The sequence below is a fragment of the Aspergillus brunneoviolaceus genome, assembly GCF_003184695.1.
Source record: "Aspergillus brunneoviolaceus CBS 621.78 unplaced genomic scaffold BO95scaffold_65, whole genome shotgun sequence".
Taxonomy (NCBI): Eukaryota; Fungi; Ascomycota; class Eurotiomycetes; order Eurotiales; family Aspergillaceae; genus Aspergillus; species Aspergillus brunneoviolaceus.
Window position 1 is genome coordinate 48043 of NW_020290795.1, and position 16597 is coordinate 64639.

Sequence of the window (16597 nt, forward strand, 5' to 3'; positions counted from 1 at the left end):
CGGATGTCAGATTTTAGTGAGACATCTAGATCATGGCATCATGTTCCTTTGCGTCGTTCCTACTCCACCCCCTCTGAGAACCCTCCAGGAACACTGGACAATCCTATCACCCTGTTCCGCATATTCTCGCATACCAAGAGCCTATCTCTCAGCTCACGACTGCCCCGGCAACTTCCTCATGTAGATCTCGCTGGCCAGACTTCCACCACCGCTACAACACCCCACTCCCCAATCCCAAACCTCTCTGGAGCACGTCGACAATTCATCCCACTCCCCCCAATAATCACATTCCCCGGTCGATACTCAGAATCTGCCTTCATGCGCCTAATCGTCGAGCCATGGAACTTCGCATCCAACGGCGTATCGCGCGGGGCCCCGCGGTGCGGCGGCCAGTGGACCAGCGCCCACCTCCCATCCTTCTGCATCGCTGCCCGCCGTATAGGAATCCACTCCATGAACCGCCACAGCCAGGCCGTACTCCGCGAGACCCCGTCCCCAGCATCTAGCGACGAATGCAGTAGTCCCTGCGTGCAGGAGTCGACCAGCGCAGCCTGGAATGGCGACGACGACGACGACGACACCCCCAGCTCCTCCTCCAGACACCCCATCGCTTTCATCTTCTCGCGATCCAAGCGCAGCCCAGCCCGCTGCGCCTCCCGCACCATCCAGACAAGCGGAACGTGGCTGATCTGCGTGCGCTCCCGCGGTCCACGCTGGAACCCGCCCCCAATATCAGCGTGGTTGCCGGGGAACCAGACTTCCTCGAAATCTTGGGCGTCATCATCATCACCACCAACACCACCATGCCACAGCTCATCTAACACTCTCTCAGCCCTCTGCCCCCTTTCCCCCCTCCCATAAATCCCCAAAAGCACAGGCTGAAACTTCACCCTCCGTTCATCGATACTAACCGCATGCCTCACCACCCTCGCATTCGACCTCCCGTCATTGACCACCTCAAACTCCGCCACACTATTGACCGTATCGAACAGCCCCAGAAACCTCGCCGGCCGAACAGGCCGACACAACGTCTCCCGACAGTGCCTTAGATACGTCGCAGCCCTCTCCTGCGCTTCAGCCGTCTGATACCGCGTCAGCTTCAACTGCGAGAACGCCTCCCACACCAAGGGGATCATCTCCTCGTTGTCCGGGCCCAACAGGCCCGCCGCGTCCAGCATCTCCGCCAGAAACAGCGCCGTGTAGGCGCCGCGCGAGAAGCCGAAAATGTAGATGTCCGTGGCGGTGCGGTAGTGGCGCATGAGGAAGCGGTAGCCGCCCAGCACGTGCTGGTCGAAGGTGTGGCCCAGCGCTTGGCTGAGGGTTTTGCTCTTGCCTTGGGTTAGGGTCTTGTGGAGTTGGGTGGCGGCGAGGGCACTGGGGGTGATGGTGGTGCCGATTCCTGCTTTTCGGGGGTTAGGCTTTCTACCTGGGGAGGGGGGAGGGTGGGAGCCTACGTTGGTAGCAGACCACTACACATTACAATTCTATTAGCTTTGCGGTCACGTCACAACAAAATCTCAACCGGGGGGGGAGCGTACGCTGATCATCCCCGCGCTGCAACATCCGGCAGATTCGTAGGATGTTGGTTTCTGTGCCATCGGCCCGGAAGGTGTTGCCTGTGCCGTCGAAACACAGCACGAACTGGCTTCTAGTCGTGGAGGGTTCGTTCTTGGTTTCCATTTGCGATGATAGAATTGACGAGAACTTCGCTTAGCACCGCTGCTGCGCTGGGGAGGGAGGGAGGGAGAGTTCGATCTAAAGTATGTGTGACGAGAGACGATCATCGTTCGCGAGCCCCCTCCCCACTGTCAATCCCTGCGGCTTTTGGTTAGGCCGATCTCCCGCCTGACTGGTTTATTGGTGTTTATTGTCGATTTGGATGCGCCGTGCGACTCGACAGTGGGGCAGCTAAAGGTGCTTTGGCTGAGGGATGGGGTGTTGATCACCTCGATAGCTAGCCGTCCCACTGCACGCGAGTGATCTGGAGTGGGTTGGTGTACTGCCTAGGGAGTCAATGGGTCTGTGCTGCTGCAGACTACATTCTTAGTATGACGCTCAGCACTGCACATTCTAAGCGATGAAGATCGATACATCAAGACATACAGCAGACCCCTGATTCCGAATCCTTCAACTCCCCTATTCTACGCGAATCGCAAAGGTATCCAGATGCTGCGTAACACACAGGGGAGTGGCTGAGAGAGAATCACTACACCCAGGCGAGCCCTACGTTGCCTTACAATCTAGGCATACTATCATCCTGAGCCCTACATCCAAACAAAATCCGCCAGGCGCCGTCCGCAGTGTAGTGCTTAACACATATATGCTGCACCTTACTGTCATCAACAACTACCACCTTTGGAATTATAGCCAGACATGCACGATATTAACCAACTGGTATGTATCAGTATAGATAAAAGAACCAACCCCCTCCCTCAACCTAAACCATAATACACCCAAATTCAGGCTAAATATAATCCCCATCCGGCTACAACTTGATTTCTTCACGACGACAGCATCTCAAAAGAAGCTGTATTAACAACAAAACAAAGACATAATCAAACTACAAACTAACACAGCCTTCAACATGATCGTCACACATCACAAGTAACCCCAAGAAAAGCAGAAAAGCGTATACTGGTATCGCCCGGCGAAACCAGTCAGTCCGCAAAGCCAATATAGATATGCCCACAGGTATTCACCACCCAAGAAAATCCTGTGCCACCGTTAGGGTTCATTCTTCACATTTTCTATTCTTTTCGCAAACTATCCAAGTAGAGAACACGTTGAACCTGTAAGTCTCTGATCTCTGCTACAGTACACTGTACCGCATTGCGTGAATGGCCCCACAGTTCCAGTCCCATAATCAAGCATCCAGAACAAATCCTCAACCCACGCACTCCACAGGAAACACAAAACCGCCCCAAAGATACCGGTGGCCTCCTCGACCAACCCATACATCAAGCGAGATCCTGCCACCAAGTCAGGCGCATGAGCCTCAGTACGGGACTTTCTCGATTAACCCACCACTGGGTCTCTAAAGACAAAGACACCACGATCCCTGCTGGAGGTATTCGCCTGGCTAGCTAATTCGGTACAGTAGAAGCCGGAATGACATTCTCCCTCTTCACTCGGACACCGCCTTTATTTCCTCTAGGAATACACAAAAAGGTACCTCTCCATCTAATCAACAAACAACGCGTCGGAAATCTCCCTTTTCAGCTCCCCAAAACAGCCGTCATCTACCTGCTAAGCCTATCCTCGAACAAGGAAATCTGCACCGAGGACTGGAGTATTTAAAGAACCAATAAGATGTCCTATTCCGTCCCCCTTTTCCACTATCATACCCCATCATCACCCTCAACCAAAAGCCCACGGGGATCGTGCGAACGCGTGACCTAATCTGAACATCCAAAAGCCAAGCAACGGTAAAGAACAATGTCCGACGACGACGAATCCAGCGCAAGCGGTGAATACCACGCTGAATACCACCCGCACCTGCGGGAGGCTGCAGCGTACACGGACGACGAAGTGACGCGGCGGGCGTTCGACGTGCGTCAAGTCCGCGGCGCGGACGCCGCCGGCCTCCGATGTTGCCTGCCCGAAGCGCAGCGCAGCTACCGGACGCCTTCAGACCAAGAGCAGTGTCCGATGTGCGATGCGAGCTGCCACCCGAACTGCCTGGACAAGCTGCGCAACGAGGAGATGCGCCGCGGCCGGCCGCTGGCGTACGGCTGCCCGCGGTGCGGCACCCTGTGGCGGACCGACGCCCAGACCACCGCCGCCGCCGAGCGGCAAAACCGGGCCAACGCGAACAGGATTCGGCCAACGGTCAAGCCGTATCGCTACCGGCGGGACCCCATCAGCGGGCGGTACGTCTGCACCTTCGCGCCGCCGTCCGCGGGCCAACCGTGCGGGTGGACCCGCAACACCAGGCACCAAATGCGCGTCCATCACAACCGGGCGCACGAGGACAACCCTGATCCGTCCTGTGACTGCGCCGGCGTCTCAGTCTTCGACACCGATGGCGAGGACAATATCAGCGCGGACCCGCCGCCCTGCCCCTGCCCCATTTGCGCGGAGCAGTACTATTGTCGCCATGCCGCCGCCGCGCATTGCCGGAAAGAGCATCGGAATAACTCCTGGCCTCCCAAGTGTCGAATTTGCCACACAATATTTGACAAATATCTGGACCTCATTGTGCATCTTACCTATGCGCACCAGAATCCTAGACCTTCTCAGTAAACAACTCAGATCCGGCATCATACCAGTGAGGTAAGCCAGCATTCCGTCTGTAGCCAACACCTCCCTTTTTCTTGGATTTCGGGCTGTATTGGTGAGTGGGTGGAGAAAGACAGAATCCCTACTGCACTTCAAATATCTCGGGAACTGCAACAGAGAAAAAAAAATAGAAATTAAGGGGCTGAACCCTGTATTAAAGTCGTTTCGTTTCATTAGTATAAAGTCCCGGATGAAGTCCCCACCATCTGCAAGATACAATTTGGTGGATTATTGCACAAGCGGCGAACGAGCTTGTATTCGTACCAGGAGATCAGATATCTTCTGTTGCGAGACTGCGCATTCGTGAGTCATGCAGGTAGACACTGGGACTTTTCGTGAGTGGCCATCTGCGAAGCAGTCGTTAGGTGTATATCACGTTCAAAATCATTGTAAAGCCCCTTCACATTACTGCTTTCATATAAATCTCAGTTTTTGGGTGGCAGTCACTAAAGCAGAGATCTCACTTGTTCACCTGAGAAGTCGTCATGCAGAATTGGCTGAGCACTGCATTCTCATCTTGTTTGGCGTTCATAGTTTTGGATCAACCTTTTGTTCAAGGCATGATGGCTCTAGCTAATCGTACATCAAAACTCCTCGATTTTTCCCTATTGCGGACCAAACTGCATTGTGCCGAGCCCCGCCTCATGCTTGACAGCCTCCAGCCACAAAGGATCATAATCCGCGAATGTTTGATCCAAAGGGTCATTCCCACCGTAGGAGAACTGACGAGCCACTTGTTGTAGCTTCTCATCCGTGGGACAGATGCCAGCGGCAGTTTGACGATGAATGTAATCTATCAGGGCGCGACGGAGATCTGTGTAGCGGTTGAAGGCATTGGGAACGCCGTTTCCGAGCAACATATGGGATAAGCCCAGTGTGTCCTCCTGTTCGGGGGCGCTGCCTCCCAGCAGCGCAATAGACGATTTCCATGGATCCATCGTGCGCCGTTCGTGGCCTAGAAGGTAGGGCGGCATGGCATTTTCAACCAACCGTTGCACTTCTGGCGCAAATCCCCAATCACCCTTCCACTCCGCCATATCGGCGCCATTCTTGAAATGAGCCCCAACATGATCCATACGCTCTTTCCAGGTCGCAAAGGTCGCGTCACAGAGCCCGCAGCGGGAGACAATGGTGCGCGATGTTCGCCATCCATCCATGATGCCGGAATGATATTCCGCACTGTGTGTGAGTTTCAAGTGTTGTCGTAGATGGTCTTTGCGGGAAAACGTCCGTTGCCCATCGGCTCTAGATTGGCAAGCAAAATAGTCGTGTCGGTCGAGAAGGTGGCCAGTTTCTGGGTTTGAAGCTTGACAGAACACACAGGTCCGGGTTCCCTCGAGAACGACGATGCCACCGTCGGGGGCGCACGTCCATAGGTCCACAGGCAAATGCAAAGCCTTTTCATGTCGCTCCCAGTCATATTTCGTGCGAAATGAGTCGGTGCAAAATGTGCACTGATATGGACGGTTTTCTATCGGTTGGCGATGTGATAGGAAATCGTTGGGACGTGAAGGCTTCTGACGACGACGATGGCGACGACGAGACAGAGATCGCTGACCAACCATGGGAGTTGGCGGTCGTCGCACGGGCTGGTAGTGTGCGTGGTGGCCAAACGAAGCGTCAGAGCTCGATGAATGACTATAACCCACCGTGCTGGTAGATGGAGCCCCAACAACGAACGAGTTGCTAGAACTATGGCTCGACCAGGCATACTGAGATGTCGGGGTGCCCGCACTTTCCTTATCATCATCCAGACGTTCTATGGTATCCAGAGCTCGCATGATGTCTGAGGTCGCGGCCGCCTCACTTCCTGGTGGGGAGTTCTTCCATCTCTCCATGGGTGATTGTAGAGAGAGATCAGCCGCTGGTGCCAGTTGTTCGACTGCCAGGGACGCACCTCCCCCGACCAAAGTGCGCCGTCGTGCATTGCTGAACCAGTCGGATATCTGAGCCCGGTCGAGCCCCGTCTGCTGCTGCAGGGCATCTTTCTCTTCTTTGGTGGGGTAGGGGTAATCTTGATGGCTGTGAAGCCATGACCGCAGGACAGTCACCGCTTCCTTCGACAGGCGCTGGTATTTTTTCTTCATTTCAGAACGACCTCGAGAAGAGCTGCGATGCTCTGCCGGGTGGGAAGAATTCGAAGCCGCAACAATGTGGGAATTATGGAGAAGCTGTCCTGCTTCCGGTGCGCTTTGCGCGAAGTCGGTGTCGCAGAAGAGCCCCCAGCATGAACAGGGTGAAGTCAGTGAAACATGCTCATAGCAGACCGGGCATATCTCGAATTGACCTTCCGGGGGCAGAGATGCTGCAGGGAAACTCGAGTCGGTATTTAGCAGTGACTCGCATAAGTGCAGGGATTCCTCGGACCCCATGGCGGGGACCGGGGGTTCTAGAGGCGGTAAGTCTAGAACATCAGAACAGTATTTAGGAGGGTCGTTAAGATCCTCCGCCATATGAAAGAAAAAAAGGAAAGGAAAGGAAGGGAGAATTAGAGATAGAGTTGGGCTGAGTTCGGACAAGGAAATGAGGGGAATTGCGATCGATGGTGATGGTAATGGTAATGATGATGATGATGATGATGATGGAGATAGAGAAATTGGCTGCGGGCAGCAAGTGAAAGGCGGAAGGCGCGAGTCTAGCCATTCCGCCCGCTCATAATGCAGTGGGGCTCCCGCGCCCTGTGTCACTCCATGGTGGAGATCTCCCGAATAGGTATAGTCCGATAGCCATCCTGCCAAGCAACCACATTACCCATGGAGATTCGCCTTGGAGGTCTTTGGAGGTCTTTGGAGGTCTTTGGAGGTGCATGGAGATGCTGAGCAGATAAAGTCCTTTAATCCGTATAACTTGGGGAAGGGAAGGCCACTATATATCTCAATCACAGCTACAAGCCGCCCGCTACAGCTTGTTAACCAGAGCCATCGAAATATATAGTCATCGTCCATACAAGCAATCTCCGAGAAGCCTACCTAACGCAGAGCACCATGACTGCTTCATTGTGCCCCCAAGCAATTGACATCATCCTCTCTCCCTACCACGTCGGCCTGCGCGACCACCGTGTCGGCAACGGACCCCACCGCATCCTCTCCCTCGGACTCGAGAAAGAACTCCACCGCCTGGGAGTCGCCTTCCATCTCATCGAAATCCCACCCGTCAACGAGTTCGAGGGCGAGATAGGGCGCAGCTTCGAGCTCCTGCGCCGGATCTCCACCGCCGTCAGCCAGTCGGTGGCCAGCCGCCGCTTCCCCCTGATCCTGTCGGGGAACTGCATGGCCAGTGCCGCGGTCGCCTGTGGGCTGCGAGTGGACGACGACCTGGCCTACATCTATTTCGACGCCCACGACGATCTGGACTCGCCGGATGTGAACGAAAACGGGTATCTAGATGCCATGGGCCTGTCCATGCTGCGTGGGGAGAGCTGGAAGACCTTGATGAACAGCGTGCCGGGGTTCAAGCCGGCGGAGTTCAATCGGCGGTTCCTGTATTGTGGGCTTCGAGATCAGACCGGTGTGCAGACGCAGCGGGTGATCGATGCGGGCATGCAGGCCATCTGGGGCAGCACGGAGAACAAAGTCGATTTTGCGAGGGAGTTGAAGACCCAGCTGGAGCAACGAGCGTACGGCCAGGTGTTGATTCATCTTGATCTGGATGTCTTGGATGACTCGTATGGAAAGGTCAATGACTATCCATCCCCAGGTGGCTTATTGGAATCGGACTTGATCGCTTGCATGGAACTGGTTCCGCAGAAGACTACCCCTCGGTCGCTGACCGTGTGTTCTTTTGATCCGGATGCGGGCGACGGTGACAAGATTGCTGGGATTGCAGTGCGGGCGATTATAGCCCTTGTTCAATCTCTCCTAGATACCGGAGCTTTATCCAAGATCTGAAGCGCGCATGCAGCCACAGCAAGTAATCAAGAGGCTTTCACCCAGACCCTTTCCACATATGCTTTCACCACAAGACAGAACTGGAATGGGAAGGATTTATACCTACGAACGAGAAGATGAAGCAGTCACTGTCAATATCCCAACAAAATCTTATATCATTGTCCAAATATATCATCCAAAAATTGTATCCAGGTAACAAACGCCAATAGTATAGAAAGACAATCATGTTAACATGGCATGAAAACACCAGAATTTCCACCGTGGTGTATATAAAGCGCCCAGCGTGATTGTACCAACATATAGAACAAAAAAAGTCCAGCTTTTCGTTAAGGGTTTCTTGGGAGCAGCCGTGAGGTGGATCATTGGCCAGGCCGTTCCTTGGCTGGGTAAGTATATTTTCAGCAGTTCAAGGGCATTTCATGTAGTCGTTGACCGCATGCAGGGTCATTCTTGTGCCTTGATGGTCATGTCATTGTACCGTAATATGAGTTTCAACGAACCCTCAAAAGCCATTATTCGTAACATCCGTAAAACATAAAGTTGTCAAAAAAGAGAGCGCAAGCTGCGCGCCGATTCGAATCATGAAGAGGTCACCTAAAATCAAGTTGAAAGGCTTTCCATTTGCCTCCGACCGTGCGACATCGAGGACAGCCGCGCGGGTGATTAGGATAGCTGGTCGGCCCATGCGACATGGCGCTGCCCGGGCTGGACGTCACATTCCGGAAGGACGCAGGGGGACTGCTGATGAACATCCCGACACACTCCCGGCAGACTCCGCAAATACATTCCGTGCAGGCATAGCATTCGCTCAATGCCCAAGGCCGCTTACAGCTGGCACAGTAGATCTGAATCTCTTTACTACGGTAAGAGGCCGGGGTGGGATTGGAGAACCGATGGTGCTGCCGTTGCGACGCCGACGGGAACATATTCAACACTGGGCTGGAATCCGAATTGATCGAAGGCGCAAGGTGACTGGAGAAGGAATGATTCTTGCCCGACGTCGACGAAGCCGAGTCAATTGACGACTCGATGGACGGAAATGGCTCCAAGTCACTGTCGCGGTTGCGATCAAACGGAGGCGGGGTCATGGACTTGTGCATGGGCGACGCGAAGGGGTGGGGGAAAGGCCGGTAGGGTGCAGGTGGGGGTAGTCCAGTGGGGGTTTGGAATGCAGGGGGTAGCGAAGAGCGGTTGCTGCCCGCAGGAGCCGAGGTGATGTTGGAGATGAGCGGGGGCATCGTAGGCGACCGGCCGACCTAGTAGGTGTGAGAAAGGTAACCTGAGAGAATCCCAAACCCGACTTACATCAGACTGGTGTTCGTCGTCTGCTTCTGTGGCAGAGGTAGCTGCCTCGATGAGGTCCTCCCAACGCTTGCCCTGCGCCCAGGCTGCAGTTTGTGGCTCGGCAGAGAGCGCCTTGCGATCTCCTAGACTCGGACGTCGTCCATATTCCTTCGATTTAGTGCGCTCGTGTTTCGGCTTGCGTGCCCCAGAGATCGACGACTTGCGAGACCGAGGCAGCTTGTCTCTGCGTTGGATTGGAGGCAACGTTGAAGAGCGCCCGGGCGGCGAGTGGGTCAGAATGGAAGGCAAAAGCTCTCGAGGGCGAGCCGCGGGGAATGGAGGCAATGACTCTTGTTTGAAATGCTCGCGCAGTGACGGCAATTCGACGGAGCGGATCCGGTCCCGGTCATTGTCTGATTGGTTTTCCTGAGACGGACCAGTCAATGTCTGATTTTTCGCGACCGCTTTTTCTCCCTGCTTAATCCGGCAAACGAGCAGTCTGTATAGCATACCATGTCTGTGTCCCAGTCAGATGCTAAGCGGTTGTGGTGCAATTGAGCCAAGGCGACGGCTGCGGTAGCGGCGGCCGGATGGGCTTCATCGATACCCCGCGGGGTTGCGGGGGAGCCAGCATCGGCAACATAAATGTCGCGATCAGCTAGATCTACTTCCCAGTCAGCTGCTGAATATTTCCAATGTATGTGCCCAAGAATATCAACCAACCATTGCGTCGTCGAGAAGTAGCGGGTTTCGGGGGGGACAGGTGAGCACGCTGGTCTGGTGGGGTTGTGACCATCAAGATAAAGCTCTCCTCGGTAGCCGGGAGCTTCGGAATGTAATGGTTGGGGTGAGCACGGCGAATGTGCTCCTGCATGGAGCGATAGCGCTTTTCCTGTGCGAAGAACAACTGGTTAGATGCGGCCATAGCAGTCTTCATTTATCCCAGCTCTTCCCTGTTACTCTAACTTCGCAGCAGCTGCCCCTCCTCAGTTTGCATGGCGCTTGCTGCCCACTGCATAAAAGTGGGGCCCCGATCGGCGGGGAGAGCGAGGAAGCACGGCGACGAAGAACACAAAGAGCTGGACGAAATGGAAACTCACCCCCAGGCATCTCTTGCGACAATTGGAACCATCATTGTTTTTCAGAGGGCAAACCACTTCGTTGTTGGCGTCAGTGACGGAGAACGAACTGGTTAAAGATGATCGGGGCGGCATGGTCTGCATGGATCCGTTTCGGGCGGCGGCGGCGTGGGGTGGGTTGGTCGGAAGGAGAGGATCAAGCACCAGCACACACCAGGCAAGGCACACAGGCTGTGATTTTCAGGGCAACGTCAATTCAATGCGAAAGATCTCCGCAAGGCGACATAAGTTGCTGCGACCAAAGAATAACACCAGCAGATCGTCCGCAGAAGAAGCTCGAGCAAGTCTAGTCAACTGGAGAGGCCGTGGATGATGGAAGAAAGAGAACAACGGAGGGCGGCGAAAGAAAGAAAAAAGAGTATTGCAACAGTATGAGTAATGGCCAAGCAGACGCCCTGCTAGACTACCACTTGATCTAGCTTCTATTTCCAAGACCAGTAAGTAGCACTGATAGCTGGAGCAACGGAGAATGGGGGTAGAAACTGATGCAATCGATCTCTCATAGAGCAGAAGCAGCAGCAGCAAGAAGAAGGAAATGATGGAGGAAGCAGTAGTTGTAGTAGTAGGAGTAGGCAAGCAGGTAAGGTAGTAAGTATTGGAAGCAGCACTACAAGCAGTGGCAGTGGAGGGGGGGAGAAAGTCAAGGAGCTTCACTTATCCACTAGGCCGAAAGCAGGCTAGTGGCACACAATCTGGACAATTGACAGGCAAAGGATTGGGGGAGAGCAAATATCCACTTTAAGCAAAAGGAGAAAGAGTCCAAAAAAGAAATTGGAAAAAAGAAGTAGGAAAGAAAAAAAAAGAAAATTGAGAAGGAAAGGCGAAAAAAGTGGAAACGGGGGGTATTGCAGCGGTACAGTCAGTAATCATACGTACAGTAAGTAATAAAAAGCTAAATTGAACAGGCGAAACAGCTGGCAAATGCTTTGCTAGCTACTAGGTAGCTAGTTACCTAGCTAGCAGAGCAAAGCAGTGCTTGCAATGGGCGCAATGCTGGTTTCTCCGACCGCGTGGCTCACAGAGCGCTTGTGTTCGCCGAGAGGGTGGTTGTCCAGGATTAATGAACAATCCAGAAAACCCACGGAGCCGGCGACAAGTGGAACAAAGAAGGTTCCCTTTCGGTGGATTTGTTGTCAAACCCTCGATAAAGGTGGGATAAGCGTCTCACAAATGCTCAGTCGGTGGCACGATAAGCATTCGAGTTCCGGACCGGGGGAAGGATAATCACAAGAAAGAAAGAGAAATAAGAGAAGGAGAAATCCAGAAGAGAAAGAGAGAGACGAAAGAGAACTCAGAAGAAATATTCATATACTAGTCACTACCTGATGTGTTGTTTCTGAATTATATCTAGCTTATAGCAAACCAAGACACATCCACACTCCATAGGAAGCTGCTGCTGCTGCTGCTGGGCGAGGTTTAAAGTGGGAACTACGATAAAAAAGCTCCAGCTGGATAAGCAGGAAGCTCCCTTCCTCATACTACGGTAGCAGCTCGGCGGCATCACTTCTCCTATAGTAGCTTGACTAGCTGACTGGAATCTCATCCGAGCCATACCCTGATGAGGCATTAATCTTGTTTTGTTATTATCGTCCTGGTAATGCCGGTCGTACAGCATGTGCCAACAACGATCCTGGTACTGAGTACTATGTATTACGATTTCCTCCCCGTCCGAGACTAGCTGGACGCCAGAGGGTATCTGATGCCGATAGCGCCTATCGATAAGTGTTGCTGTCGCAGCTAAGCTAAATGTGGGACAGCGCGATATCCGCACGCACGACATGGATGGATGGAGGAAGGACGGGGAGGATGAAGTTTCTGTCTCTCTTGTCGCGAAGATTACCAATTCCAAGCTGGGATGCTCGATCCGAAGTTTCGACCTTCTCCTGAATTGTTTTTTTTTGACTACTGTAGCGGCAGACAAAGGGAAGCAGTTGTTCTCCGACTCGAGCCGGGAAGGCCTTTACCTGCCTGGTAGTAAATGCGTGGGTGAGGGCAAGTTAAGTGATGTGACACTTAGACTTTTCTTGTAGCTCAGCCTCGGTCTTCGTGACCATTACCAGACCGTACCGGAGCTCAAGGATGAGCGGCAGGAACCCCTCTGAATGGCCTCTGCCGTTCCGATTCTGCCCATTTTCAAGCATTGGCAGTTGGCACAAGACATATACTTCATATATTTAGGTGAGTCGCAGAAGCACTAACTCACCACTCGTGATCCGTGCGATCTAACCCCAACGTTTTTTACTTTCGTCTTTTACAGTTTTGAAGCGAAGAGATTGAAGAGCCATGACTTTGTCCAGCTGGTCTGAAAATTCCACCAGCCATCGTCGGTCGACGGCCCGGTTACTTGGAACGGGTCTAGCGGAAATCAGCATACGGTACGGTACAGTACAGTAATCGCCGACCAGCAATTCGGGAATGCCGGTGGGACCCCCCCCCCCCCCTTCCTCACATTCTTGGGGTTTACGACAGCTGCTGCATAACCCAGCTCAGCTCTGGACCACTGGGCAGAGAGCATAACTCGGGATTCTGGAACCACGGGGGAAAGAGAGAGTAATCTTATCGAGGTCACCAACCACGAATAAGGTATCTAGTCGACATTCCATGGGGGTAGAGGGTTACAGGATTCCCTCTGACTTCCACGGAGAACTCCTGTTCAAGTCAAGTGTAGTTAGAGGCAACCCTACAGTACAGGGTACTAGGAGGTAGTTCCTTAATAGCAGTATGTACAGTACTACTAGGTGGTAGTTAGGTGTACTAAAAGGAAAAGCACTGCGTGGTTGGGTAAAGGATCAAATGGTGAACCGATAGGCTAAAAAAGGCCATGTGCTGCAACCTTAGCCTGGAGTACTTTTACCCCTCCCCTCGCAGGCTGAATCAATCCAATCAATCACATCTCCCCTCCTTCTTTCATCCTAGGTAAGTTCCCCTCTCTCCCCCTCCATCCCCCTCCCACACACATCCATCATCCATCCCTTCCAGGCTTCCGCTCTTTTCCCCCCAACACTAAAACCAGCTTACCACCCACACCCCCCTTCCCCCTCCCCGAAGCTCCCCAGGGGAGGGTAATCTAGTAAGGTGAGCTTCCCATGCACCTCAACCCAGAAGCTCACCCAGCTACGAGCTTTGTCTGGTAGCTGCCTAAGACCGAAACGGTTTAAGACGACACAAAACATGTAGGTAGTGGCAAACCCAGTTTAGCTCGAACGCCACTCCAGTTCCTTATTCCCGTCTCAGTGGGGCTCTCGAAACGGTACCTTAGCCCAGTGAAAAAAAAGAGAGAAACAAACACAAGCAAAAGATGAAGGATGAAAAATTTTCGTTCTTCTCGAAACACAAAATGGCCACCACTTCTTGCTGATCCCATGGATGCAGGGGGTTGTTGCCCCCTGGGCTTGGGGGGAGGATAACGTGAGCAACTACGTGGAAAGGTCCGAAATGTGTCCCTCCTCGGAAAAACATATATTTACATACAGGGTAGGACTTATGAGTACTTCCTTCCACGTACAGTATACATGTTCAGTACTTGTGCTTGTGCACAATTGACTACGGTCAAGGGACAAGTTCAACGGCCGAGAAAAGTAGCGGTCCCCCCCCCCCCCCCGGCCTCCTCCCTTCGGACTCACACTAAACTATCGCAATCTGCCTCGGTGAAAGTGGAGGTTGGGAATACATGCCCAATTCGCCATTTAAGCGAAAAAAAGAAACGGGTTTAATTGTGTATTTCCCGTGTTGGTTCGCTGGGTGCGACGGAGCTACTGGTGCTACTGCTACATAAATCATTGGAAGAGTGCATAGACACCTAGGAGTACACATAAAAGACAGGTCTTGTCATTCATTTGATCCCTGAATGGCCTTCCTGGTTCTGTTGTTCGGTCTTGCCTTAGTCCGAGTACGGGAGCTCGAACTCGGACTGTGGACAGTTGACACACGCGGGTAATCAATTCTTCCATCATCAAGAAATGGAACATGAGGAGATGATAGTATGAGGGGTAGGGGGCTTGCTTAGCTTGGACATAGTCGGTCGGAGTAAGACCTTGATCGATGTGGTAGGCCGTCTAGTCACGATTCGGGCGCTCAGAAGCATACGACACTTAATCTTATACATACTACCAGTATGTAGCAGTATTTGTCGTCGTCGTTGTTGTTGATGTGAGCTATGCTCTAAGCAGCACAGCCTACACGTATGAATTTGCAAGCAGATCCATCCCTCTCGGTTCACACCGACATCACCATCTACACTTGTGTTGTATTGCGAAAGGAAGAGCTATTCTTGGAAAAGCAATGCAATTGTCAGCCCGCACCAAAAGCATCGGGTGAGGGGCGCACTGATCGCCGCTAAAACGAGAGCACTACCGAGCTTCCCAAAGGGTAAGGTTAAGGATTACGTGGGACTGGCAAGGCCGCTGGTTCTGGTTTGCGTCGCATGGGCGGTCGGATGAGGTTCTGCTGGATCTCCCCCCGATCCTTGCATGCTTGCAGAGAACGCAGCGAATGCGATTTCTGGAGTTGTGTGCAGGATGATCCTCCCTCGCAGGAAATTTATGCATCACTACCAGTCAGCGAAGGACGAGCAAGTACCGAGTACTGTACCTCCAGCGAGCAACCTGCATGGTGGCGTCGAAATATCCCACGGTGCTGACACCTTCTCGAAATGGAAGAAAGACACAGAGACTCACAACTGCAGGCACTGCAGGGCAAGTCGCAGCTGGTCAGTTGCCTCTCCGGGCAAAAAGCAGGTGAAGAAAAGCAGCATGATTGGCAGGGCAATTTGATGGGGAAAACTTGGCTGGTATCCAATGGGAAGGCAGGATTTGAGGGAACTCTCACTCAAAAGACTTTTTTTCCCGTCCACTGACTCTCGGGCGAATGCGATAGTTAAAAGTCTGGGCAGTCATTGATTAAATCGGGTTGATTGATTTGGAGTTCCCCCACTTCGGCTGGGCTGCGCGGCCTGTTGGCTAAGTTGCCGTACCGGCACTCTTGCTTAGCCGTACTGTAGCAGTAAGCACACACTGTGTGAGCGGTCACGAGCCAAAAAAGAGCTGGAACGGAAAGGATGCCATCCATGGGCTTGGCGGCCTTAAGGCTTGCTACACACCGTGTGGTTGAGTCTTGGCCATGGGGAGCTGTGTGTCAATCCGGGGTATGCTCGTGTACGTATTGGATCATGTTGGAGTGAGCTCCCTCCCTCCCAACCTCCTTGCCTGCCTGTCTGTCTCAAATCTTACCACATGATAGTTGTGTCTTAGTAGTTACGTACTGTACGGACAGCTTCACTGTAGAGTATCATTCCCAATTTCGGCTGTCGGCAATGCACTCAACTGTTACACAACATAGGTCGGGACTTATACCCAGTATATCGCAAGTCTATGAGCAATGAGCCCATGCAACCTACGCATCGGGAGATTCACACAGAGAATGCAGCCTCAGGCTACCCTTTTTTTTGCATGATTCTAGTACGATTGCCCGTTTCCCCAGTCCCGAAGTCCCGATGACGTCGATATCCGAGAACACGCTTGGTGTACGGGACAACTGCCGCACTGCAGGGCTGCATCCCGTGAAGTGTCAACTATTAACGGCTCTTTTCAACGACGCGCATCCGAACGATCCCTGCCTTCAGCACGTCTGAAGGGGAACTTTCAACTCGCCGTAAAATATTCCGTGTCGGTTATAAGGGCTCATAGGGGCTCAAATATACACATAGCACAATCAGCCAGTCTTTCGGATGCGGAAATCCCCCGGAAACGTCGGCTTAATCCCCGCTCATGGAGGTCATGGCACACTTGTGCGGTCATCATGTCCGCATCCTCCTATACTCTTCTATATCGATGTGTTAATCTGCGGCCAACGGTCTGGACTACCATAACGGTTCCTGCTAATCACCCCTCTCAGCCCCTTAGCCTCATATCTGAGCATCGGCTAGGCAGTGTAGGTGCCGTCTAACCGTGTCCGAAGGCTCCACGGGGATCATCCGATGGGGCTTGAGGCCCCAGAACTCTGGAACCGACC

At 53.0% G+C, this 16597-nt stretch overlaps 6 protein-coding genes across 6 annotated transcripts; 2 read left to right on the top strand and 4 right to left on the bottom strand.

Moving 5' to 3' along the window:
- Positions 1-215: 215 nt before the first annotated feature.
- On the bottom strand, positions 216-1680 carry BO95DRAFT_323335 (T6SS phospholipase effector Tle1-like catalytic domain-containing protein; the record flags this gene model as incomplete). The annotated part of the gene is made up of 2 exons (XM_025581827.1): positions 216-1426; positions 1539-1680. Coding segments are annotated over 2 exons (1353 nt in total), but the record flags the coding sequence as incomplete, so codon positions are not given.
- Positions 1681-3435: 1755 nt separating this feature from the next.
- BO95DRAFT_434889 (uncharacterized protein) lies at positions 3436-4242 on the top strand (the record flags this gene model as incomplete). Its single annotated transcript, XM_025585157.1, has 1 exon — positions 3436-4242. One exon carries the CDS (start codon positions 3436-3438, stop codon positions 4240-4242), a length of 807 nt encoding a protein of 268 aa, XP_025438927.1.
- A 641-nt stretch (positions 4243-4883) lies between these two features.
- BO95DRAFT_370815 (uncharacterized protein) lies at positions 4884-6365 on the bottom strand (the record flags this gene model as incomplete). Its single annotated transcript, XM_025582932.1, has 1 exon — positions 4884-6365. One exon carries the CDS (start codon positions 6363-6365, stop codon positions 4884-4886), a length of 1482 nt encoding a protein of 493 aa, XP_025438928.1.
- Positions 6366-7086: 721 nt separating this feature from the next.
- On the top strand, positions 7087-8326 carry BO95DRAFT_445966 (arginase family protein). The gene has a single exon (XM_025587263.1). It carries the CDS (start codon positions 7263-7265, stop codon positions 8163-8165), a length of 903 nt encoding a protein of 300 aa, XP_025438929.1. The 5' UTR covers positions 7087-7262; the 3' UTR covers positions 8166-8326.
- Positions 8327-8755: 429 nt separating this feature from the next.
- On the bottom strand, positions 8756-10672 carry rfeD (putative transcription factor RfeD; the record flags this gene model as incomplete). The annotated part of the gene is made up of 5 exons (XM_025582934.1): positions 8756-9421; positions 9471-9875; positions 9962-10113; positions 10173-10341; positions 10550-10672. The coding sequence occupies 5 exons, from the start codon at positions 10670-10672 to the stop codon at positions 8756-8758; spliced, it is 1515 nt and encodes a 504-aa protein (XP_025438930.1).
- Positions 10673-11859: 1187 nt separating this feature from the next.
- On the bottom strand, positions 11860-12542 carry BO95DRAFT_235124 (uncharacterized protein). The gene has a single exon (XM_025581305.1). It carries the CDS (start codon positions 12366-12368, stop codon positions 11907-11909), a length of 462 nt encoding a protein of 153 aa, XP_025438931.1. The 5' UTR covers positions 12369-12542; the 3' UTR covers positions 11860-11906.
- Between the last annotated feature and the right edge of the window lie 4055 nt (positions 12543-16597).

Coding starts and splice junctions, on each gene's coding strand:
- BO95DRAFT_445966 (XM_025587263.1), top strand. CDS start 7,263: ATGACTGCTTCATTGTGCCCCCAAGCAATTGACATCATCCTCTCTCCC.
- BO95DRAFT_235124 (XM_025581305.1), bottom strand. CDS start 12,368: ATGTCGTGCGTGCGGATATCGCGCTGTCCCACATTTAGCTTAGCTGCG.